The following is a 19,064-nucleotide window of genomic DNA, read 5'->3' as shown; positions in this document are numbered from 1 at the left end:
TCGAAAAAAACAAACAAAAAAAAAAACACAACAAAAAAAATTTGCCCTGGTGCCCTGAGGGTTCTGCCCCCCCCCGGGGGCAGTTCGGCCTAATAATAGGCCGATCTGCCCCCAGGGGGGGCAGAAATGGCCTAAAATAAATGTTCCCCCCCCCCCCCCCAGCCCCCACCCCCCCCCCGGGAGCGACCCTTGCCTACGGGGTCGCTCCCCCTGCGTGACATTGGCGCCAAAAAACAAATCCCCGGTGCCTAGTGGTTTCTGCCCCCTTGGGGGCAGATTGACCTAAAATCGGCCAATCTGCCCCCAGGGGGGCAGAAATGGCCTAAATACAATTTGCCCCCCAAGGGGAGCGACCCTTGCCTGATGGGTCGCTCCCCATCTCTAAAAAAACAAACAAACAAAAAAAAAATTGCCCTGGCGCCTAGAGGTTTCTGCCCCCCTCCCGGGGGCAGATCAGCCTAATATTAGGCCGATCTGCCCCCGGGGGGGCAGAAATGGCCTAAAATAAATTTGCCCCCCCCAACCCCCACCCCACCAGGGAGCGACCCTTGCCTACGGGGTCGCTCCCCCTGCGTGACATTGGCGCCACAAAACAAATCCCCGGTGCCTAGTGGTTTCTACCCCCAGGGGGGCTGAAATGGTCTAAATTCAATTTGCTCCCCAGGGGAGCGACCCTTGCCTGATGGGTCGCTCCCCATCTCTAAAAAAAACAAACAAACAAACAAAAAAAAAATTGCCCTGGCGCCTACAGGTTTCTGCCCGCCCTGGGGGCAGATCGGCCTAATAATAGGCCAATCTGCCCCCAGGGGGGGCAGAAATGGCCTAAAATAAATTGCCCTCCCCCCCCCAGGGAGCGACCCTTGCCTAAGGGGTCGCTCCCTTTGCGTGAAATTCACGCAAAGAAAAAAATCCCTGGTGTCTAGTGGTTTCTACCCCCCTTGGGGGCAGATTGGCCTCATCAAAATAGGCCAACCTGCCCCCAAGGGGGGCAGAAATGGCCAAAATATAATTATCCCCCAAGGGGAGCGCGACCCTTGCCTAAGGGGTCGCTCCCCACCAAAAAAAAAAAAAAGAAAGATTAAAAAAAAAAAAAAAAAAAAATGGTCCCTGGTGCCTAGAGGTTTCTGCCCCCAGGTGGGGCAGAAAAGGCCTTCTCAAAAAAATGCCCCCCCTGGGAGCGACCCTTGCCCAAGGGGTCGCTCCCTTTTGTCAGTTTCAATAAAAAAAAAAAATCCCTGGTGTCTAGTGGGGTTTCAAAAGCCGGATTGCAAGCAATCCGGCTTTTGAAACCCTCGGAGGGACTTCAAAGGGAAGGAAATACTTTTCCTTCCCTTTGAAGCCCCTCCGGGCCTCCCAAGTGATTGAAAAAGAAATGCTTTTGCGTTTCTTTTTCAATCGCGCTGGAAGCAGAGCTTCCAGCGCTACTAGGGAGGCCCCTGTGACAATTCAGCGCGCGCTCGCGCGCTGACGTCACGGGGGGGTCGGGGGTGGAAGTGGAAGGTCTTCCCCTTCCATCCCGACTTGGGGGGAAGGGGGGTGCACGGGGGTGCGCTAGCGCGCCCCCAAGTTCCCCTGTGCCATGGACGAGATGATCTCGTCCAAGGCACAGGGGAACTGTAGCCTTGGACGAGATCATCTCGTCCAAGGCACAGAAGTGGTTAAGTAGATGGCGTGTTTTTAGTCCGGCATGTCCTCCTCCCATGAACTAAATGTACTTTCTGGGGACCAATGGGTCCTTCCTTTCTGCTGCCTCCCCAATAGGGTTGAGCAACTGGCTGACTGCATAAAGGGTCCGCACCTCCACTGACATTTGCTTTTCTTGTGCAAAACCAATTATAGGTGTTATTGGAACTGTAGGAAAATGCATTAAGCCTTTGCCCATGCTCCCACCTCTATCTACCCTGGCAGCTGCCTTGTATCTTGTACGGTTAGTTTGTGTTGTTTTGGAATTTCTTGAGTCAAAGGTCAAATAACCAGCCACCCTTCCTCAAACTTAAGTTTGGTGTTTTTTTCACTATAACCTTTATTGCTTTTGAATTAGATGAACAGGTCTTACGGTCACCCAGTGTAATGGTACTCAATTTATCGATCTTGAATAGATAACATTGAGAGGTAGCCCTACTGAGATTAATAACCTGCAGGCAGTGCTGGAAATGCTGGGGATCCATCTGGATCCCAGATACGGCAGCTATAATTCAGATGGATCTGTGTTTCGGCCAGCCCCTCTGAAATGTGTTAATCCAGTCTTCCAACACCAAGCCATATTCAGTGGCGCCTGTGTGCAGCAAGTTTATGTATAAAAGTGAGGCCTCATATTTTAAGCTCCAGCTGGGCCTAACACAAATTCCTTGCCTAAAGGAACATCAGCACTCCTTTAGTTAGTCTCTTCCCAGCTGGGAACAATCTTGAGCTGAAATCCTTGATGCCATTTCCATTGACTGAACAAAGGCACTCACATGTGCTTAAAGAAAGTGTGATTTTGAGCCAGGTATTTTACTTCTCAAACCTTTGTAGGTCAGAGAAATGCATGTGTCAACGCTTCAACTAATACATTAAAGTGGTTGATGCACAGGATCGTATCTGTGTGAGTCCCAAAGGATAAGGATCCTTGAACAAATAAAGAAAACCTTTGCAGGACAAAATTCAGAGTAAAAACCTTGAAGTTTTACTAAAAAATTAAGAATCGTTACAGAAGGGAAGAAATAGATTAAAATCAGCATCAGTAAAGCATCAAAAATGTACATTTTTTTAGATGTAACACATAAGGTTATATATCAAAGCAAATAAATAGCGAGAAATGTAGTTCAGCAAAGAACTAACATAAATGTGCTCATTTTGTAAGTCAAGCAAAGTCAAAATACAAGTCTGCAAGAGGACAGCCATGAAGTCTGCTCTACAGGGACAGAGCCAAAATGTCTAAGAATAACCAACAGGCAGTCTAACATGAAGACTGCCTTTGATGGTGAGAGCAAAAAGTTCAAGTTTAGAGTCAAATACCAGTCTGACTTAGAGGCCACTGGATTGAAAGGCAAGGAAACGTCTGGCACTCATCCCAGAAAGGACACATTTTATAAGTTTCAGACAGTGAGAAACCACACACTTGACATGGCAAGATTCAGAATCACAGGACTGTACCTACAAGGATACACAGCATGAACCAATAATAAAACAATAAGGTATAATACATCAAATATGAAACAACTTAAGGAACACCTACTTTGCTTGGAAAAGAGAAATAATAATGTGACAGTTGGGCAGAGTGGCAACCATACGCAGTGCAGCTAATGAATAACTCCTACAGCAGACTTGGACATTTGAACTTGAATATGTTGGAAATACGGTTATGTTCGGCACATAATTTCCTTCTTGAGGAACACAGTTTAATACATGTAATTTGCAACTTCTACAGCAGATCAAAATGAAAACTATTTTGTTTATTTCCTGAAAATTAAAAAACACAGTTAGAAATGTGAAAGCTCATTCCTGGAAAATAAAAAACACTCTTTCTGCAGCAACTTTGGAATGGGTGTCAGTTCAAGCTGGCTGAGGCCCAATAACGTCAATTTGCAGTCTAGTTCTGTTCACCTAGACACTGCTAAATAAGCATTATTTCTAATCATTAAAATGCTTTCTCACATACAATGTAAGAATGGCAGCTTTACCTGATAATACAAGTAATTATAAAAGCAGCCACTTACATTGCACTCTTGTGGGTTCTTTTTAGCGCCTAGATTGGGCACCCTTTTTCAGCGATAAAGGCCCGTAGCCTGTGCCTTTTTACACAGATACACTTTTTATTTGTGTATTCAATTTATTATATTTTAGCACAGCTCGCTTTTCGGCTTTGCTGTTTTTAATATTTTAATCATCTGCCTTTCTGAGAAGGCATAGTTATTTGGGATTTCCATTTAACAGTCATTTGCATGACATTTCTCTCTGTGCCCTGCTCAAGGCTGTCATGTTCTGTACACAATAGGTTTACTAAGTATTGTCAATCCAAGAGGTACAGAGTCAAGCCTCAACCAAAGACCTATCATCATGTCAGGCCTGTTCTTGGAACGTAACAGGTTTTGTTTTAGAAACACCGCATAGGCCAAAGGAGGGTAGAGGGCATTCCAGCTATGGGCATTTGAGGGTGAGCACCACTTCGATGACAGCTTTGCTGATCCTGGCCTTGTCTTTCCAGCCAACTGGGAAGATTGCCCACCTTTTAGGTATGGGGTCAGGGATCCTTCCATAGACCGGGACGGGCAGAAGGGCTAACACCACTATGTTCTGAGGTTTAGACATAAGAGTGTAGGTAAGTCACTGGATCTTATGATTAGATCAGGATGGTGGGATTGTTTATATTTTTTACTCTAATGGTCTCAGTCAACACTGTATAATGTTTCAATTTTTATTGCAGCTCATGCTTTATATCATCAGATGCAATTGCTTCAATAAATATTGAAACTTACTCTGCATCTCTTTGCCATAGCATGTATGAAACTTTGTGTAACTGAGAGAAAGGGGTTTGATCTGTCCACCACGACGTCCCTGAGGAGTCAGTGTCATGTTTCTAGGCTGCCACAAATCATCTTTACTTTCTAGGTTTGGGTGAGTTGCTGCTAGCTAGCTGACAAAGTCACAACGACAGCTTCCAGTCGGTATGGGTCTGGCTCAGTCACCCACACTCAGTGGTGCTGCCACCCTAAATTAAGCAGTCTTAGCCCATTTGTAAGAGTCCTAGGACAACACCTATAATAAGTATTTATTACACCCCAAAGGAATCATTTTTGTACCTGTGAATAACGATAGTTTACGAAAGCGAACAGTAAGTTTGTAAGCTTAAACCGTGCACGTAACTTCTTTATTCCTCTTCATAATTTTCAATTCTCACTAAGCTATATTACAGGAAAATTCACTTGTGGCCTGCAGGTAACATCATGATATCTACAATGCAAGCACTAACCCATTGAGTCATTTACATAAAATATCAAACTGTGACGTGCATTTTACATCCTATGCTTTGCAGCAGGCACATTAACACTGATGTAAGGCAAAATGAAGGGGGTCCCTGAACCTGCAGCTTGCAGATATTTATACGACTGATTTGGCAGCTCCTGAAAGGTGCCCTCCTGCGCTGGAGGGACCTGAGTTATGCCCTTGCTCCAGTGGCGTAACAGAACTTGAGGGGGCCGCCCTGTTGAGTGCCTGTGGGGGGGCCCTCCTCCCTGGATCCCTCAGGGGTCGGCCGCCTGTGCTCCGTGCCCTGTGCTGAGGGGGCTCCCTGGAGAAAGGCCACGGTGGCCGCGGGGGTATTTGTTATGCCACTGCCTTGCACATTAATCCTTTGCTTAGTCAAATCTGTGACAAGACAGACAGATCTCTGAAGCAAGCACATTAACCACCACAGTAATCTTACTGCTATTATACAGGTGAAACTTGCCGGGGACTCAAAGAACTCTGCAGCAAGTGTCTTAACCCTGTAAGCTATTTTAAGTGTGTTTATGAACAAACAAATAATCTAAGACTGATATACTATCACATTTGTCCTTGTTGCAACATCTTTGGAGGCAGAGTTTTTTTTCCTTAAATCAATATATTAACTGTCGGTCTTCGCTTCACTTGACTCAGCCCCTTGTGACTCCCCCCTCGATCCTCCCACCCCCCTCCCAACCGACCCCCGTCTCCACTGCTTACTCGCAATGCATGGGATCCTGGTGTAAATATTTTCCAGGGCATGAGTTGAGGTTACTCACAGATAGACAATGTCTACCCACTATTTTAACAGGGTGGACACCATCTACCCTGCCAAGAGTTTGGGCACCACAGAAATATCCTAACTTGTCCAGGTGTAATTTTCAGACACTGGTGCACTTTCAACAGTGCCTGCACAGTGTCTGCTTTTGTTCAGAGCAGCAAGGTGGAGGCGGCAAGGAGACTTATCAGATTCCATCTGGGACCATAACAAAGTCCGAAGTTATATTTATAGTTTATATTATAAAATATTTTAGATGGTTCAGCCTTTTATAATTAGGCCGATCTGCCCCCGGGGGGGGGCAGAAACCTTTAGACACCAGAGATCTATATTTTTTATATTTACTTTGTTTTTATGTATGGGGAGCGACCCCTTACGCAAGGGTCGCTCCCCTGGGGGGCAAATTGTATTTAGGCCATTTCTGCCCCCAGGGGGGCAGATCGGCCTATTATAATTAGGCCGATCTGCTCCTGGGGGGACAGAAACCTCTAGACACCAGGGATATATTTTTTTTGTTTACTTCTGTTTTTTATATATTGGGAGCGACCCCTTAGGCAAGGGTCGCCCCCCTGGGGAGCAAATTGTATTTCGACCATTTCTGCCCCTCTTGGGGGCAAATCAGCATATTTTTGTTGGGCCAGTGTGCCCCAAAGGGCAGAACCCATTACACACCAGGGATTTTTAATTGTTTGCGTCAGTTTCACACAAGGGGAGAGACCTGTTAGGCAAGGGCCGTTCCCCTGGGGGGCAAATTTATTTTAGGCCATTCCGGCCCCCCTTGGGGCCAGATCGGCTATTTTTATTAGGCTGATCTGCCCCCAAGGGGGACAGAAACCACTAGGCACCGGGGATTTTTTTTGTGTCAAATTCACGCAAGGAGAGCGACCCCTTAGCTAAGGGTCGCTCCCCTGGGTGGGCAAATATATTTTAGGCCATTTCTGCTACCCTTGGGGGCAGATCGGCCTATCGGCCTATTTCTATTAGGCCGATCTGCCCCCTGGTGGGCAGAAACCACTTAGGCACCAGGGATTGATGTGTGTGTGTGTTTTGTTTGGGGGGGTGGGCAGCCCCTTGGGCAAGGGTCGCTTCCCATGGGGGCACATTACTGTTGGCCATATCTGCCCCCCTGGAGGCCAGATCAGCCTATTTTTGGAAGGCCCATCTGCCTCCGAGGAGGGTAGAAAGCCTACCAGAGACCAGGGAAGATTTTTTTTTCTTCAAAATAAGAGGGTGGGGGTATGGCCATACCCCCACCCCAAATAAATGGGGCCAAAGATGTTCTGCCCACCAGTGGGCAGATGGGGCAATTACTCCCGATCCATACCCTGTGGAGGGGGGCAGAAAGTCTACTAGATGCCAGGGAATTTAAAAAAAAAATAGTGTGGTGGTGGCTACCAACAGGTATGGGCATGGTTATGCCCCCACTCCAACTGAAGGAGCTAACAGTGGTGAGAGTTGCACTTTTTGGACTTTGGGACGCTGCTATGTAGAAAAATCCACAAGACCTAGACAAATCTGAAAACTAAACATCTGGTGCATCCAGGATGGTGTGTTTTCACAATACCCTGCAAACCTCCAACTTTGCTGGAAATCACACATTTTTCCCACATTTTTGTTATGGAACCTTCCGGAATCTGCAGGAATCCACAAAATTCCTACCACCCAGCATTGTCTCATCTATACCGATTAAAAAATCTGCTGCACTTGTCAGTCTATAAATGTTTTTTTCACACTGTCCTTTGTGACCCGCTTTGGTTCCCCCTCAATTTCGACATGTTTTTGGCTCTTCCCTGTCACAGGCACTTGGCCCACCTACACAAGTGAGGTATCATTTTTACCGGGACTCTGAGGGGAACGTTTGGTGGTAGGAAATTTGTCCCGGTGCAGTGATCCCACACAGAAATGTAGGAAAAACGTGATTTTTGTTTTAGCTAAATTTGAGGTTTGCTGAGGATTCTGGGTAAGAAAACATTGGGGGATCCACGCAAGTCACACCTCCCTGGATTCCCTTGGGTGTCTAGTTTTCAGAAATATTTGGGTTTGGTAGTTTTCCATATATGACTGCTGAGCCCAGGACCAAAAATGCAGGGCCCCTCGCAAAAACAGGTAGTTTAGTATTTGATAATTTTGATGTGTCCACATAGTGTTTTGGGGCATTTCCTTTTTCGGGCACTAATCCATCCACACAAGTCAGCTACCATTTTATCGGTAGACATGGGGGAACGCTGGGTGGAAGGAAATTTGTGGCTCCTCTCAGATTCCAGAAGTTTGTCACCTAAATGTGAGGAAAAAGTGTTTTTTTTGGCCAAATTTCGAGGTTTGCAAAGGATTCTGGGTAACAGAACCTGGTGAGAACCCCACAAGTCACCGCATCTTGGATTCCCCTAGGTGTCTAGTTTGTAAAAATGCGCAGGTTTGGCAGGTTTCCCTAGATGCCGGCTGAGCTAGAGGCCAAAATCCATAGCTAGGCACTTTGCAAAAAACGCGTCAAATTTCAATGTAAAAATGTGATGTGTCCATGTTGCGTTTCCTGTTGCGAGCATCAGGCCTACCCACGTAAGTGAGGTACCATTTTTATCGGGAGACTTGGGGGAACATAGAATAGCAAAACAATTGTTATTACCCCTTGTCTTCCTCTACATTTTTTCCTTGGAAATGTAAGACAGTGTGTAAAAAAGACGTCTATTTGAGAAATGCCCTGTAATTCACATGCTAGTATGGGCACTCCTGGAATTCAGAGATGTGCAAATAACCACTGCTTCTCAACACCTTATCTTGTGCCCATTTTGGAAATACAATGGTTTTCATGATACCTATTTTTCACTCTTTATATTTCAGCAAATGAATGGCTCTATACCCGGTATAGAATGAAAAGCCATTGCAAGGTGCAACTCATTTATTGCCTCTGGGTACCTAGGGTTCCTACAAGCCCTGTATATCCCGCAACCAGAAGAGTCCAGTAGACATAGCGGTATATTGCTTTAAAAAATCTGACATCGGAGGAAAAAATTACAGAGTAAAACGTTGAGAAAAATTGCTGTTTTTTTTCACCTCACTTTCAATATTTTTTTTATTTCAGCTGTTATTTCCTGCAGGAAAACCTTGTAGGAGCTACACAAATGACCCCTGGCTGAATTCAGAGTTTTGTCTACTTTTTAGAAACGTTTAGCTTTCTAGGATCCAGCATTGGTTTCACACCCATATCTGTCACTAACTAGAAGGAGGCTGAAAGCACAAAAAAATAGTAAAAATGGGGTATGTCCCAGTAAAATGCCAACAATGTGTTGAAAAATTGGGTTTTCTGATTCAAGTCTGCCTGTTCCTGAAAGCTGGGAAGATGGTGATTTTAGCACCATAAACCCTTTGTTGATGCCATTTTCAGGGTAAAACCACAAGCCTTCTCCTACAGCCTTTTTTTCCCATTCTTTTTAAAAAACTGAATTTTTCACTGTTTTTTGGCTAATTTCTTGGTCTCTTTCAGGGGAACCCACAAAGTCTGGGTAACTCTAGAATCCCTAGGATGTTGGAAAAAAAGCAGGCACATTTGGCATGGGTAGCTTGTGAGGACAAAAAGTTATGACTGCCTAAGCGCGAACTGCCCCAAATAGCCAAAAAAAAGGCCTGGCGCCTGAAGGGGAAAAGGCCTGGCAGCAAAGGGGCTAAGGACTTGTGACCTGATATTTTCCATTTCCAGCACTGCCTGCAGGCCACGCCAGAAGTCAGCAGCCAGTGCTTAACTCTGGGCCATCTTATCTTGACATCTTTGAGCAATTTACCTTTTCCTAACGATTAAAATGTCTTTAATTTAGGACCGTATTCTGAGCTTGTGTACCAAACATTAAAGCTAAAATGTGAAGTTCGTCGTCAGTGGCGAAGTGAAAGATGTCGGTCCCACCTATAGAATGTTACGAGGGGCCCCCAAAAAACGCTGTAATCCAAAGATATTCTTGGGCCTTGATTTGAATGGGGCCTCTCGGAGTGTGCGCTGCAGGGCCCGGAGTTGAGCCCCTGTTCCCTGTCCTTCACTCGGGACCCCAAATGTTTTCATAATCACCTCTGATCAGTCAGCATCGAGAGATGATGTTTTTCTCTCTGGCGAGCTCCTTCATAAGTCGTTACGGCTGCTACCTCGGAGCCCCGGCAGAGGCAACCATTTTCTGTTTCCCTGTTTACTCTGTCTCTTCCAAAAGATATGCAAAGTGCTTCGAGGTCCGCCCGGGGCACAGCAGCATGCCCCAAGGTCCCCAGGGACCCCCTTTCTTCCAAGAATAAATCAGTGGAACTATGACATTCCATTAATATTTATGTTACGTGCATCAAACAGACCTTTATTAGTAACTTTGTGTGGAATTGAAGAAGTCACACAGAAGGGACCATGTGAGCGCAAATATAAACTAATTAAAATAAACGCGCCAATAAAGTCCCCTCCACATCCGAACTGACACCACAGTGTTACTGGATGTATACCAGTCGAAGGAATCTTACCTTCTGGTTCTTTCCTCGTGGTGGAACGCCACCTGCCTGCAGTGGTGCACACAGGGATAATACGCAAACTTGTCCTTTCCCCTCTCATTTTATGTACTTTGGCAATGATGACAGTTTCTGCGCCCCTTGCTTGTCCTATTGACGTAGGGGTGGCTTCGTCGTTTTGATAGGGAATCCTTTATTTTTCATGGAGCGCTGCAATGTTCATCGGTGGCGCCGAATGGCGCAATTTTCGCTAATTCGACAGTGCACACAATTTAAAGAAACACTAAACGCCTTCTGTGCTAGACTTGGGGTATTGTACCGTGCTCCCAATACCTAAATACTTGTGTTGTTAATGCTGTGCGTGGGAGGAGTGGGAGGCTGAAATGTGTGTTCCTGCGCTCAACGCGCAAAACTTGCTCCCAGATTTGCCCAGTAAATGAAATGAAATCCTCTCCCTGTTTGAAAACTCGCCTTTCTCTGTTAGTCTAACTATATTTCACGCCTGAAAGGCTTCGCTTAAAACGTTGGCTGGATTTTGTAGATGTTTTCCGAGACAGAATCTTGCCGAAGTAACGTAGAAACTAGCTGTCAAAATAACAGGGGCATCCAGTGAGATTTACCGCAATTAATTCTGTTTATAATTTTTACAGATTCTAGGCCAAATTCGGACAGTTTTTCGTTTAAGGCATACTTGGGGAGATCATGCGACTTTAATTTAGTGTGACTTGCCTGCGTGTATTTTTAAGTGCTCAAAGGGAATTCACATTTGATTATTTGCACCATTGTGCACTGCATAAAATATTCATGGAAGTGTCACTTTTCCATAGGTGCCACTCCAGGGCAACAAGGGGGACTTTGGGCAAACTTTGCAATTTAAAAGTAAAGCTTCCGAGTGGCAGCTTGGAAGGGAAGCATATGCTGCTGTGGACGGATGCCCTGCAGCGGGTGACAAAGCCGTTCAGAGCCAACAAGGAGCAACTCGGCTGCCCGGGCTCTGCCGAGAAAGCTTGTCCTTCATGCACCATCCATTAGTTGCGTCATCGTCCGCTTTAAATTGTTCGATCAGATTTGTCTTAATAGGATAGGGTGTAGTTTTCTTACAGAGGAGTGTTTGTTTTCTGTGCTATGTCCAGTGCTTTAAATGGGCCGGTACTCTCCGGTACTGAGTACCGGCACTTTTGTATTTTGCGAGGGAGAGTACCGGCAATTCTCAAGAAAAACGTAATACTTTTAATTGGAGAGTACCGGCACTTCTCAGAAACAAGCAGGTAGTCTGGTACAGAGTACCTGCACTTCTATTTTTCCATTTAAAGCACTGGCTATGTCTGAAAACGGGCATGCCTGCCTCATTTCGCATTCCAGTGTCTCGCACCACACTGACATTTGGTGGGTGGGTGTCGAAAACAAATGAAAATGTACAGTTGCCCATCATTTCTGGTCATAGTGAATGCGTCTGGTTGCTTGGAAAAATACCAGGCTGCAAAGGTGTTAATACTATGAAATTAGATGAATACACCCCCTTTTCCTCTGTTTTGAGTATGTAATTACGCCTTAAGGTGATTGGTATTCGAAAAATGCATCACATCTGTTTTTTAAAATTTGTTTTTATAGGAACTATTGAAGTCCTGAAAACTATGCACGAGCTTGGTGTAGAACCAGATGTGGAGACTTACACAGACTATGTGATAAACGTCTTCGATGATGTACATTCTGCCCGTAGACTGCTACAGGTGGGTTATTTAATGTTTTACGGGAATAAGAGCTTGCAAAGAATTAGGATCGGTCTCATTTGCTTCTGTGCCTTATTAAAACCTGAAAGTTCCAGCCTCCTTTTTACACTATATTGCAAGAATCTCTCAAATCACAACCCATCATTCTACCTGCAGTGCACTTTTTTTCGTAATCCGCTTCAGGAGTTTTCCCTTTGATTCAGCAGTTCAGATTTCTCCTAACACCTTTGGGGAAAGGCCAGCGCGTGAGTTTATTCAGTCATAGAAGACCTTACTGCGTTCCTTAAAGGAGTCGAAGGAGCAGGTAGGAGGAGACAAGAGGGCTTTGTAGAACAAATTGGCACGCGCCCAGCCCATCGTGTTGAAGGCCTGGACAAGGAAGTGTGTCTCGGGCTCATTGTCTGCGATTGACCAATACAGCTGGTTTTGCGACGTAAGTTAAATATTGCACAAGAGGTCTAGTAAGAAAGCCGACTGGTCAACATTCGGGGTGTAGAGGGAACTAAGGACCAGGTGCTTACCAGGGAGCCCTCAACGAAGAGATATCTCCCCTCGATCTCTCACGTGGTCTGGGGTGTAAAATGGATGCCCGGTCAGACCCAGATCAGAGCTTCATGGACGCACGCCGAACAAGTCTACGCCACCACTTTTAAAGCAGGGTATCTCTGGGGCCGTGAAATGGGTCTGTTAAAGAAACACAACAGTGGATTTTTTGCATATTAGAAAAATCATCTGCATTAGGGATACAGCAGTGACAATGGGAGGAGTCCGTGGAACAGCCGGAGATGGGGTGGGTACAAGGTGAAGAGAAAAACAAAACTGGGCAGCTCGCAAATGGCAGGCCACCATAACTAATATGTGAACAGCCTAGTCATAGTAACCATAGGAGGAAAAGCAAGTAGCAGTATCTAAGGTGGTAAGTACAAGGGCCCAGCCCCCAATGCTGGAGGTGAAGATGACCCAGGGCAAAGGGAAAGTGGACTGGTAAGGGCATGCCAAACCAGTAAGGACGGGGCCCTTTCAGTCGGAGCAGCGGCCTGTTCCCAAAGGGGGCTTGTTCAACAGTTACAGTCGTGCAGGGACACTGGTTGCCCAAAAAGGTGACACGATGGGAGATGTTAAGCTATTAGGATGGATGCAAGGCAGCACCGCTGGTGGCGCAGCAGTAGGGCCCCGAAGACAGGGAGGGGGGTGGAGTAGGCGCACCTCTTGCACATGGGCCAGGGAAGAGTGAAGAAAAAAACATACCTGGAACGAAGAAAGTATTCATAAGAGCTGCTCAACTTGTGCAGATCTATAAGAAAAAGGTGATGCCAGCAAATAAGACAGTTGATCTCTTTGGTGGTTCTTGAAAGCCTAGTAGCCAATTTTGACTAAATTCATTAGCACAGTAGACATCTTAATAAACTGACTTCCGTTATGTAAGTTTTGAGGGCAGTGCCCAGAAGGTGTAAATGAGTCAAGACTGAGTCGGGGTAGTGACAATGCTTCAATTAGAGGCCGCACATTTATGGAAAGGTATCATGTTCATTTCTGCTAGGGTCTTTCTCTCCAAATTTCTTCTGGGTGTTTGAAGAAGCTTAACTGAGGTTTTTGCTAGCCTTACCTTGTTTAAATTACACTTTTTCCTTCTCTTGACATTGTGGTGATATATATGCAGTATGTTGGGTATTTGAGGTATCTGATTTGAGTAACTTTTTTTTTTTTTTTTTTTTTTAGTTTTGAGTGTGAGAGATAACCTAAAGAGCAGAAATGTTGAACACAATTTCTCATTTTTTGTTTATCATCTGATCTGCTATGGACGGCACAATTTGATCATTATTGAAATAAGTGATAGTATCAGTGCTGGTATAACGCCTACACCAGTTTCAGAATTTGTGTTTTTACCTACACATCCAACTGAACAGCTTTTAAGTGAAAAATCTAGGTAGTTTTCGAAAAGGTATTGACAAATAATACCAAACCCACGTGAATTGATAAGTGACCCTAGTACAGAGGTCTTCAAACTGGGGGGCGGGCCCCCCTATGGGGGCCTCAAGTGATCCCACGGGGGGCCCCAGACTCTGGCCAAAATAAATATTATACAGATAACAGGCCTTTGTTTTAAGCAGAAGCAAATTATTGCAGTTTTAAAAAGGTAACAATACCTAACTGCAATGTTTAAATAGGTTTAGACATATTTAAACATTGCCATGTTTATAAAATAATTGTATAAAATTCTGAGGGGGGGCCCAATGATTTTTATTTTTCAACTGGGGGGGCGCGGCATTAAAAAGTTTGGAGACCTCTGCCCTAGTAGAACATCCGAATCATCGCAGTTATGTCTAATCTCCTTGAGAATCGCAATCTTTTTCTTCCATCTTTGCTACTTTGAGTAATTCACTTAGTTGCAGGATCTGTTTAAGCATTCATAAGTCTCTCTGCTGATTGGTACGTTTAAATGCAGAAACGTAACCATGAGCACCTAGAAAAACGCTTCTTGTTCCAGAGTTCTTTATCAAAATAAAAAGAACCCTGGAACAAAGATATAGAAAGGCACAGATCAGGGAAGGGTCATAAAGAATGTTAAACTGTGTTGAATGTCTTTTGAAATAAGATGGATTAATCGTGAAGTAGGAAGTGTGTTGCAGCACCAAGATGATTTATAGATCATGCAAGCTTTCCAAACTTGATGAAGGAGCAAGAAGAAGAATAATTAGTTGGGCTACCAAGAAGTCAATGACCATTTTGAAGGAACTATTGATTTTTAGGATCAAGACGTGATAAAAGTATGTGCATGACAACAGTATTGCAAAGACACCCACAAACCTGGCCAGTGGGGCGCGAAGAAGGAACTAATTACTAAAAAAAAAAACACATTGAATCCTGACCAAAGCCATGTAGCAAAAGATTATCTGTCAAACCTAAAACAGAATGTTTTGTCCTAAATGTTAAGTGTGAGTTTGGTGCCTACGGAAACCAGCCTTTCATCTAAAGACATCATGGATGCTGTGAAACATGAGGGTGGCTGTGTAATGTCATGGGGATTTTTTTTAATTACTATGCAATTTACTGAAAAGGCCTTGAGGAACTCATTCGTCCCTTTCCAAGACGTCTAAAACCGACATGGAAGTCCACCTTTCTTTGTAAAGATTCATAGCACACTACCATGCTACACTGGAGTTGCTGGGGTCCAAAACATATATGCCGTTGAGTGACAGTTAGTGCCTTATTGTAAATTGAATAGACATTTCTCTCTTTACTTGATTGTTACAGTCAGCCACCACTCTGCTAGACAATTGAGACCGCTTCAGTTGTTTTGTAAAGTAGATTTGCCAGAAATTGCGATATCTGTGTTCAAAGTTGGTAGCGACGTATCCCATCAGACCCAGCAATTCAGTTGTTGTCAAGGAGCTTTTACTAAGCATTAACATGGTGATTGATTTATCCATTCATGATGTTTGATGTAAATATTTCCTCACAATACATTTTTGTCTTGAAAAAAGTGCAGAGTATAAACTTTAAATAGAAAAAAAGCACCCCTTACAAGCGGCAATCTGTGACGTACTAACACAAAATAAGGGTTGGAGACTTCCTGTTGCACTGCATTATTTTGATGATGAGTGTGCACTTTTGCGTTAAATCCATTAAAAACAAAGTGCAATATTATTATTATATATATGTATGTCCATTATTTGCTATACACTGTACGATGATCAAAGAAATGGTGCCAGTCCGTCTTGAATGTACCTGGGCTACAGAAGTCCGTGTGCTCCTGTGTTACACTGACAGTACGCCGTTTATAATACTGCGGGAACAGAATTGCCTTGTTAGAATATTTTTTTAGGTCGCATGCGAAAGCGCTTTGACCTGTTGTAAGAATTGTGGGCTCTTAACCATGCCTAGCGCACACCCATCACTTTCACTCGTTTTGATAGGCTTGCCTTTCAAAAGCCCTTTGGTATTTTTGGTAAATGCTTTACGATTGTCCCTCTTTGGGGCGATTTTGTTACTGCCTTGCAGACTGCCCCTGTTACATGGATTGCACGATTGCCGATACGTTTGACTGTGTGCGAACTTCTTTTTCTTTTTTGTCTCTCTCCTTCGCACTCATGGGGGCTATGGCCCGTTGAATCTCCCTGCTTATATCAACCGTTTTACTTTTCATTTTCAATTTAAGTGGCAAAAAAAGTCCTGTTAGGAATTTACAATGCTAAAATTGCTCTAACTCGAGCAAATGCGAGACCCATTTCTTTGCAAATGCTTGTTCTAATGTGCTGCCAGAAGTCGTGGATGGAAAACCTTTAAACTCCTTAACCACTGTCACCTAGGTATATGCAAGAGTGCTCTACTCTCCTGCACTCCGCAAGCACTGGGGTCTTCTAGAGCTAACTTGGTGATGATCCCCGGAAAAACAAGAAATATGTTAGGTTATAGTCTGTAAGGGTTTGAAATGGCTTGTCCATTATCTTCTTCCTGAAACACCTTTTAAAAAGAAGATATTCTAAAATCCTATTAGACTGATACCAACCCGTCAGTAACACTTCTGGTTGAAATATACTATGTAAGTGTCATAATGAAGCATTTCAAACAGCTCTTTTATCCAAGAGAGGACATACAGGCCTTTCTCAGTAGCCATAATCGTAGCTTTCATAGCTTTCACTATCCAGACTGAAGTTTTAAGATTTAGCTAATGTCTCTTTAAATGTGCAGAATGTTACCCTCTCATTTTAATTTAGAGGAGGCTATGTAAGTTGTGTGTCTTCCTGGGTGAAAGTCTGGCACACAGCCAGTGAAAATTCCATAGAACTCCACTGCACACAGGTTTTCTCTACAGTGGAATTAACACAACGTCATAGAAGCCACCATATTCACAATAGGCCAAACTTGCTGCATTAATAATGATTTATAAGGGCACTACAAGAAAGGAAAAAATGTGTTCAGTCAAGAGATGTATTTTGAGTTAGTGGATATAATGATGCAAAAACCAGACATGCTGTGAAATTCAGCAAGGCCAGTTATATAGAAGACCCACTTATGCTGCAGACTATTTGTAACATGGTGGGCTTTAAAGTAAACTTAATGTAAAATGGAAACCATTCCCTTGAGATAATTGGGGTTAGCAGACTGTTGTGCTTTAATCCTTTACTTCAGATTTTATATATTTTGAAAGGTACCACTCCTGATATTTAAATCCTTGTGCAACCTTAATTGCAAGTATCTCCTGGCTCTTATTCCTGACTAGCACGTATTCATGCCACTTAGTGGCAGGACAGGAACTCCCCTTCAGTTTTTCCATCTATCATTGTAGATTTATAGCACTCAGCAAAGTCCTTTACCAGGGCCTAAGCTACATTCTTGAATTCCATTTTAGGTCGTGTGTGTTCTGTTTTTTCCTTCCATGTTGTAGCTTACACTGAAGCACCAACCGTTGCTGTTCGTGTGTTTTGGTGCTTGTAGCAGCTGCCCTGTACAACTTCTGTATTTTGTGCTTAGTAAATAGTTATACAATGCCTGGCTCTGCTCTGTGTGCTACCATCGCTCTACGATCCCAACTGCCTGGCTTGCAAGCAGAATAAGAGCTTCACAGATTCTGAAAGAAACTTTGAATTTTCTCCACCAGAATGAGTGGTAATGGCTACAACAGGCGCATTACCAAGCACCTTTGCTTCTGGGGAGATAGTCAGGGATGATATACCCCATCCACACACACACAGGGCCTTGGGGCCTGTTCTAGGTAGACTCTTTTGTCAAGGTACAGGTGAAGGCATGAAATGCCACTTGGGAGATGATCAGTTGGGAGGCAGCGCCGTTATGATTGTGGGTCTATCTCCCACCCTTGGCGTTGCTCTTGGCCCTGTTCTCTATTGTTCCAGTAACTGAGGTTTGAACCAGAAGCCGCGAACAGCTCTTCGTGCTGGTGTTCGCTGTTAGTACTGTACTGATAGTTCACCTCTTTATGATAAAGGGCCTGATTACGACCTTGGGAGATGGGGTGCTCTGCTCTGTCACAAACGTTACGGACATCCCGTCCGCCGAATTACAAGTTCCATTAGATCTTATGGAGCTTGTAAATGGCGGGTGGGATATCTGTCACGTTTGTGATGGAGTATCCCATCTGCCAAGGTCATAATCAGGCCCAAAATCCCAAGTGGATTCTTCACTAGACTGCCTTCTTTGGGTGCTGTGAACTCCATGATGAATAGTGGAGTTGTCCATTCCTTCGCACCAGGAGAAGCTGTAAATGATGGCACCTTCCTCCTATATCCTGTATTCTGGATGGAGGGCAGGTTGCACTTGTCCATCCCTTTGGACCAAGAGCAGCTAGAGAAGATGCCACCTCCCTCCTGTGGATATGGCTGCAGGATTGGCTTCCATGTTGTCCTCCATAGTTATATCAGGCTTATTTTGGATTCAAAGTTGAAGCAATAGAGATGTTTGTGGCCGTTCTTTCCAAAGTACTGTGATAGGTTTCACCTCTGTCAGTGCACTCTTGTTTTCCCTGGTGCAGCTGTCACTATCATTTGTGCAGCTCCTGAAGTTCCTCGTTCCAGTCCTCCTGACTTAACCAACACTACACTCTGGTCCCAATAACAGGCTCGACTTTAATCTCTGTCGCACTTGCTTGCCCTTAGGAGATTTACATTTTTGCTCTGAACCTCTTTTTTTAGAACCCCCGTGCAAGAAGGGAGCACATTTGAGAATTAGGCACTGACGTAAAAACTGGTCAGAAGGATGTTACAGATGACCCCCAAGGACAAGCATCCACTCCTCCAGCTATCGAAAGACTTTTTAGGTGCCATATGATGATCGTCATGGCTCAGGTATTTCGGATTTGAGCTGAAGGCCCAGGATCAAATCACTCACCACATTATTCACAGAAACAGCTTGTTCCATCTAACCATTGATTAGCATCTCAAGAAGTACAGGAGAAGGATGTTCATGTTAAATTACTGAAAGGAATTAGTCAATCAATCAATAAGGAATTTGTAAAGCACACTACTCAACTGTGAGGGTCTCAAGGCGCTGAGGAGGGGGGGGGGAGAAAGGGGAGAGAGGTGCTGCGATTGCTCGAACATCCAGGTCCTGAGAAGTTTCCTGAAGGTAAAGAGGTCTTTTGTCTGGCGAAGGTGGGAGGGAAGAGT

At 44.4% G+C, this 19,064-nt stretch overlaps 1 protein-coding gene across 2 annotated transcripts in view; it reads left to right on the top strand.

Annotated features, from left to right (window-relative positions):
- Positions 1–19,064, top strand: part of LRPPRC (leucine rich pentatricopeptide repeat containing) — a 576,320-nt gene that overhangs the window by 162,702 nt on the left and 394,554 nt on the right. For both annotated transcript variants that reach the window (XM_069233999.1, XM_069233998.1), the window contains exon 12: positions 11,822–11,940. In XM_069233999.1, the coding sequence (XP_069090100.1) occupies positions 11,822–11,940 (119 nt within the window). The remainder of the gene's footprint in view (positions 1–11,821; positions 11,941–19,064) is intronic.

The sequence above is a fragment of the Pleurodeles waltl genome, chromosome 5 (assembly GCF_031143425.1).
Source record: "Pleurodeles waltl isolate 20211129_DDA chromosome 5, aPleWal1.hap1.20221129, whole genome shotgun sequence".
NCBI classification, from domain to species: Eukaryota; Metazoa; Chordata; class Amphibia; order Caudata; family Salamandridae; genus Pleurodeles; species Pleurodeles waltl.
The sequence above is the reverse complement of the archived record's forward strand: the minus strand, read 5'-3'. Positions and strand labels throughout refer to the sequence as shown.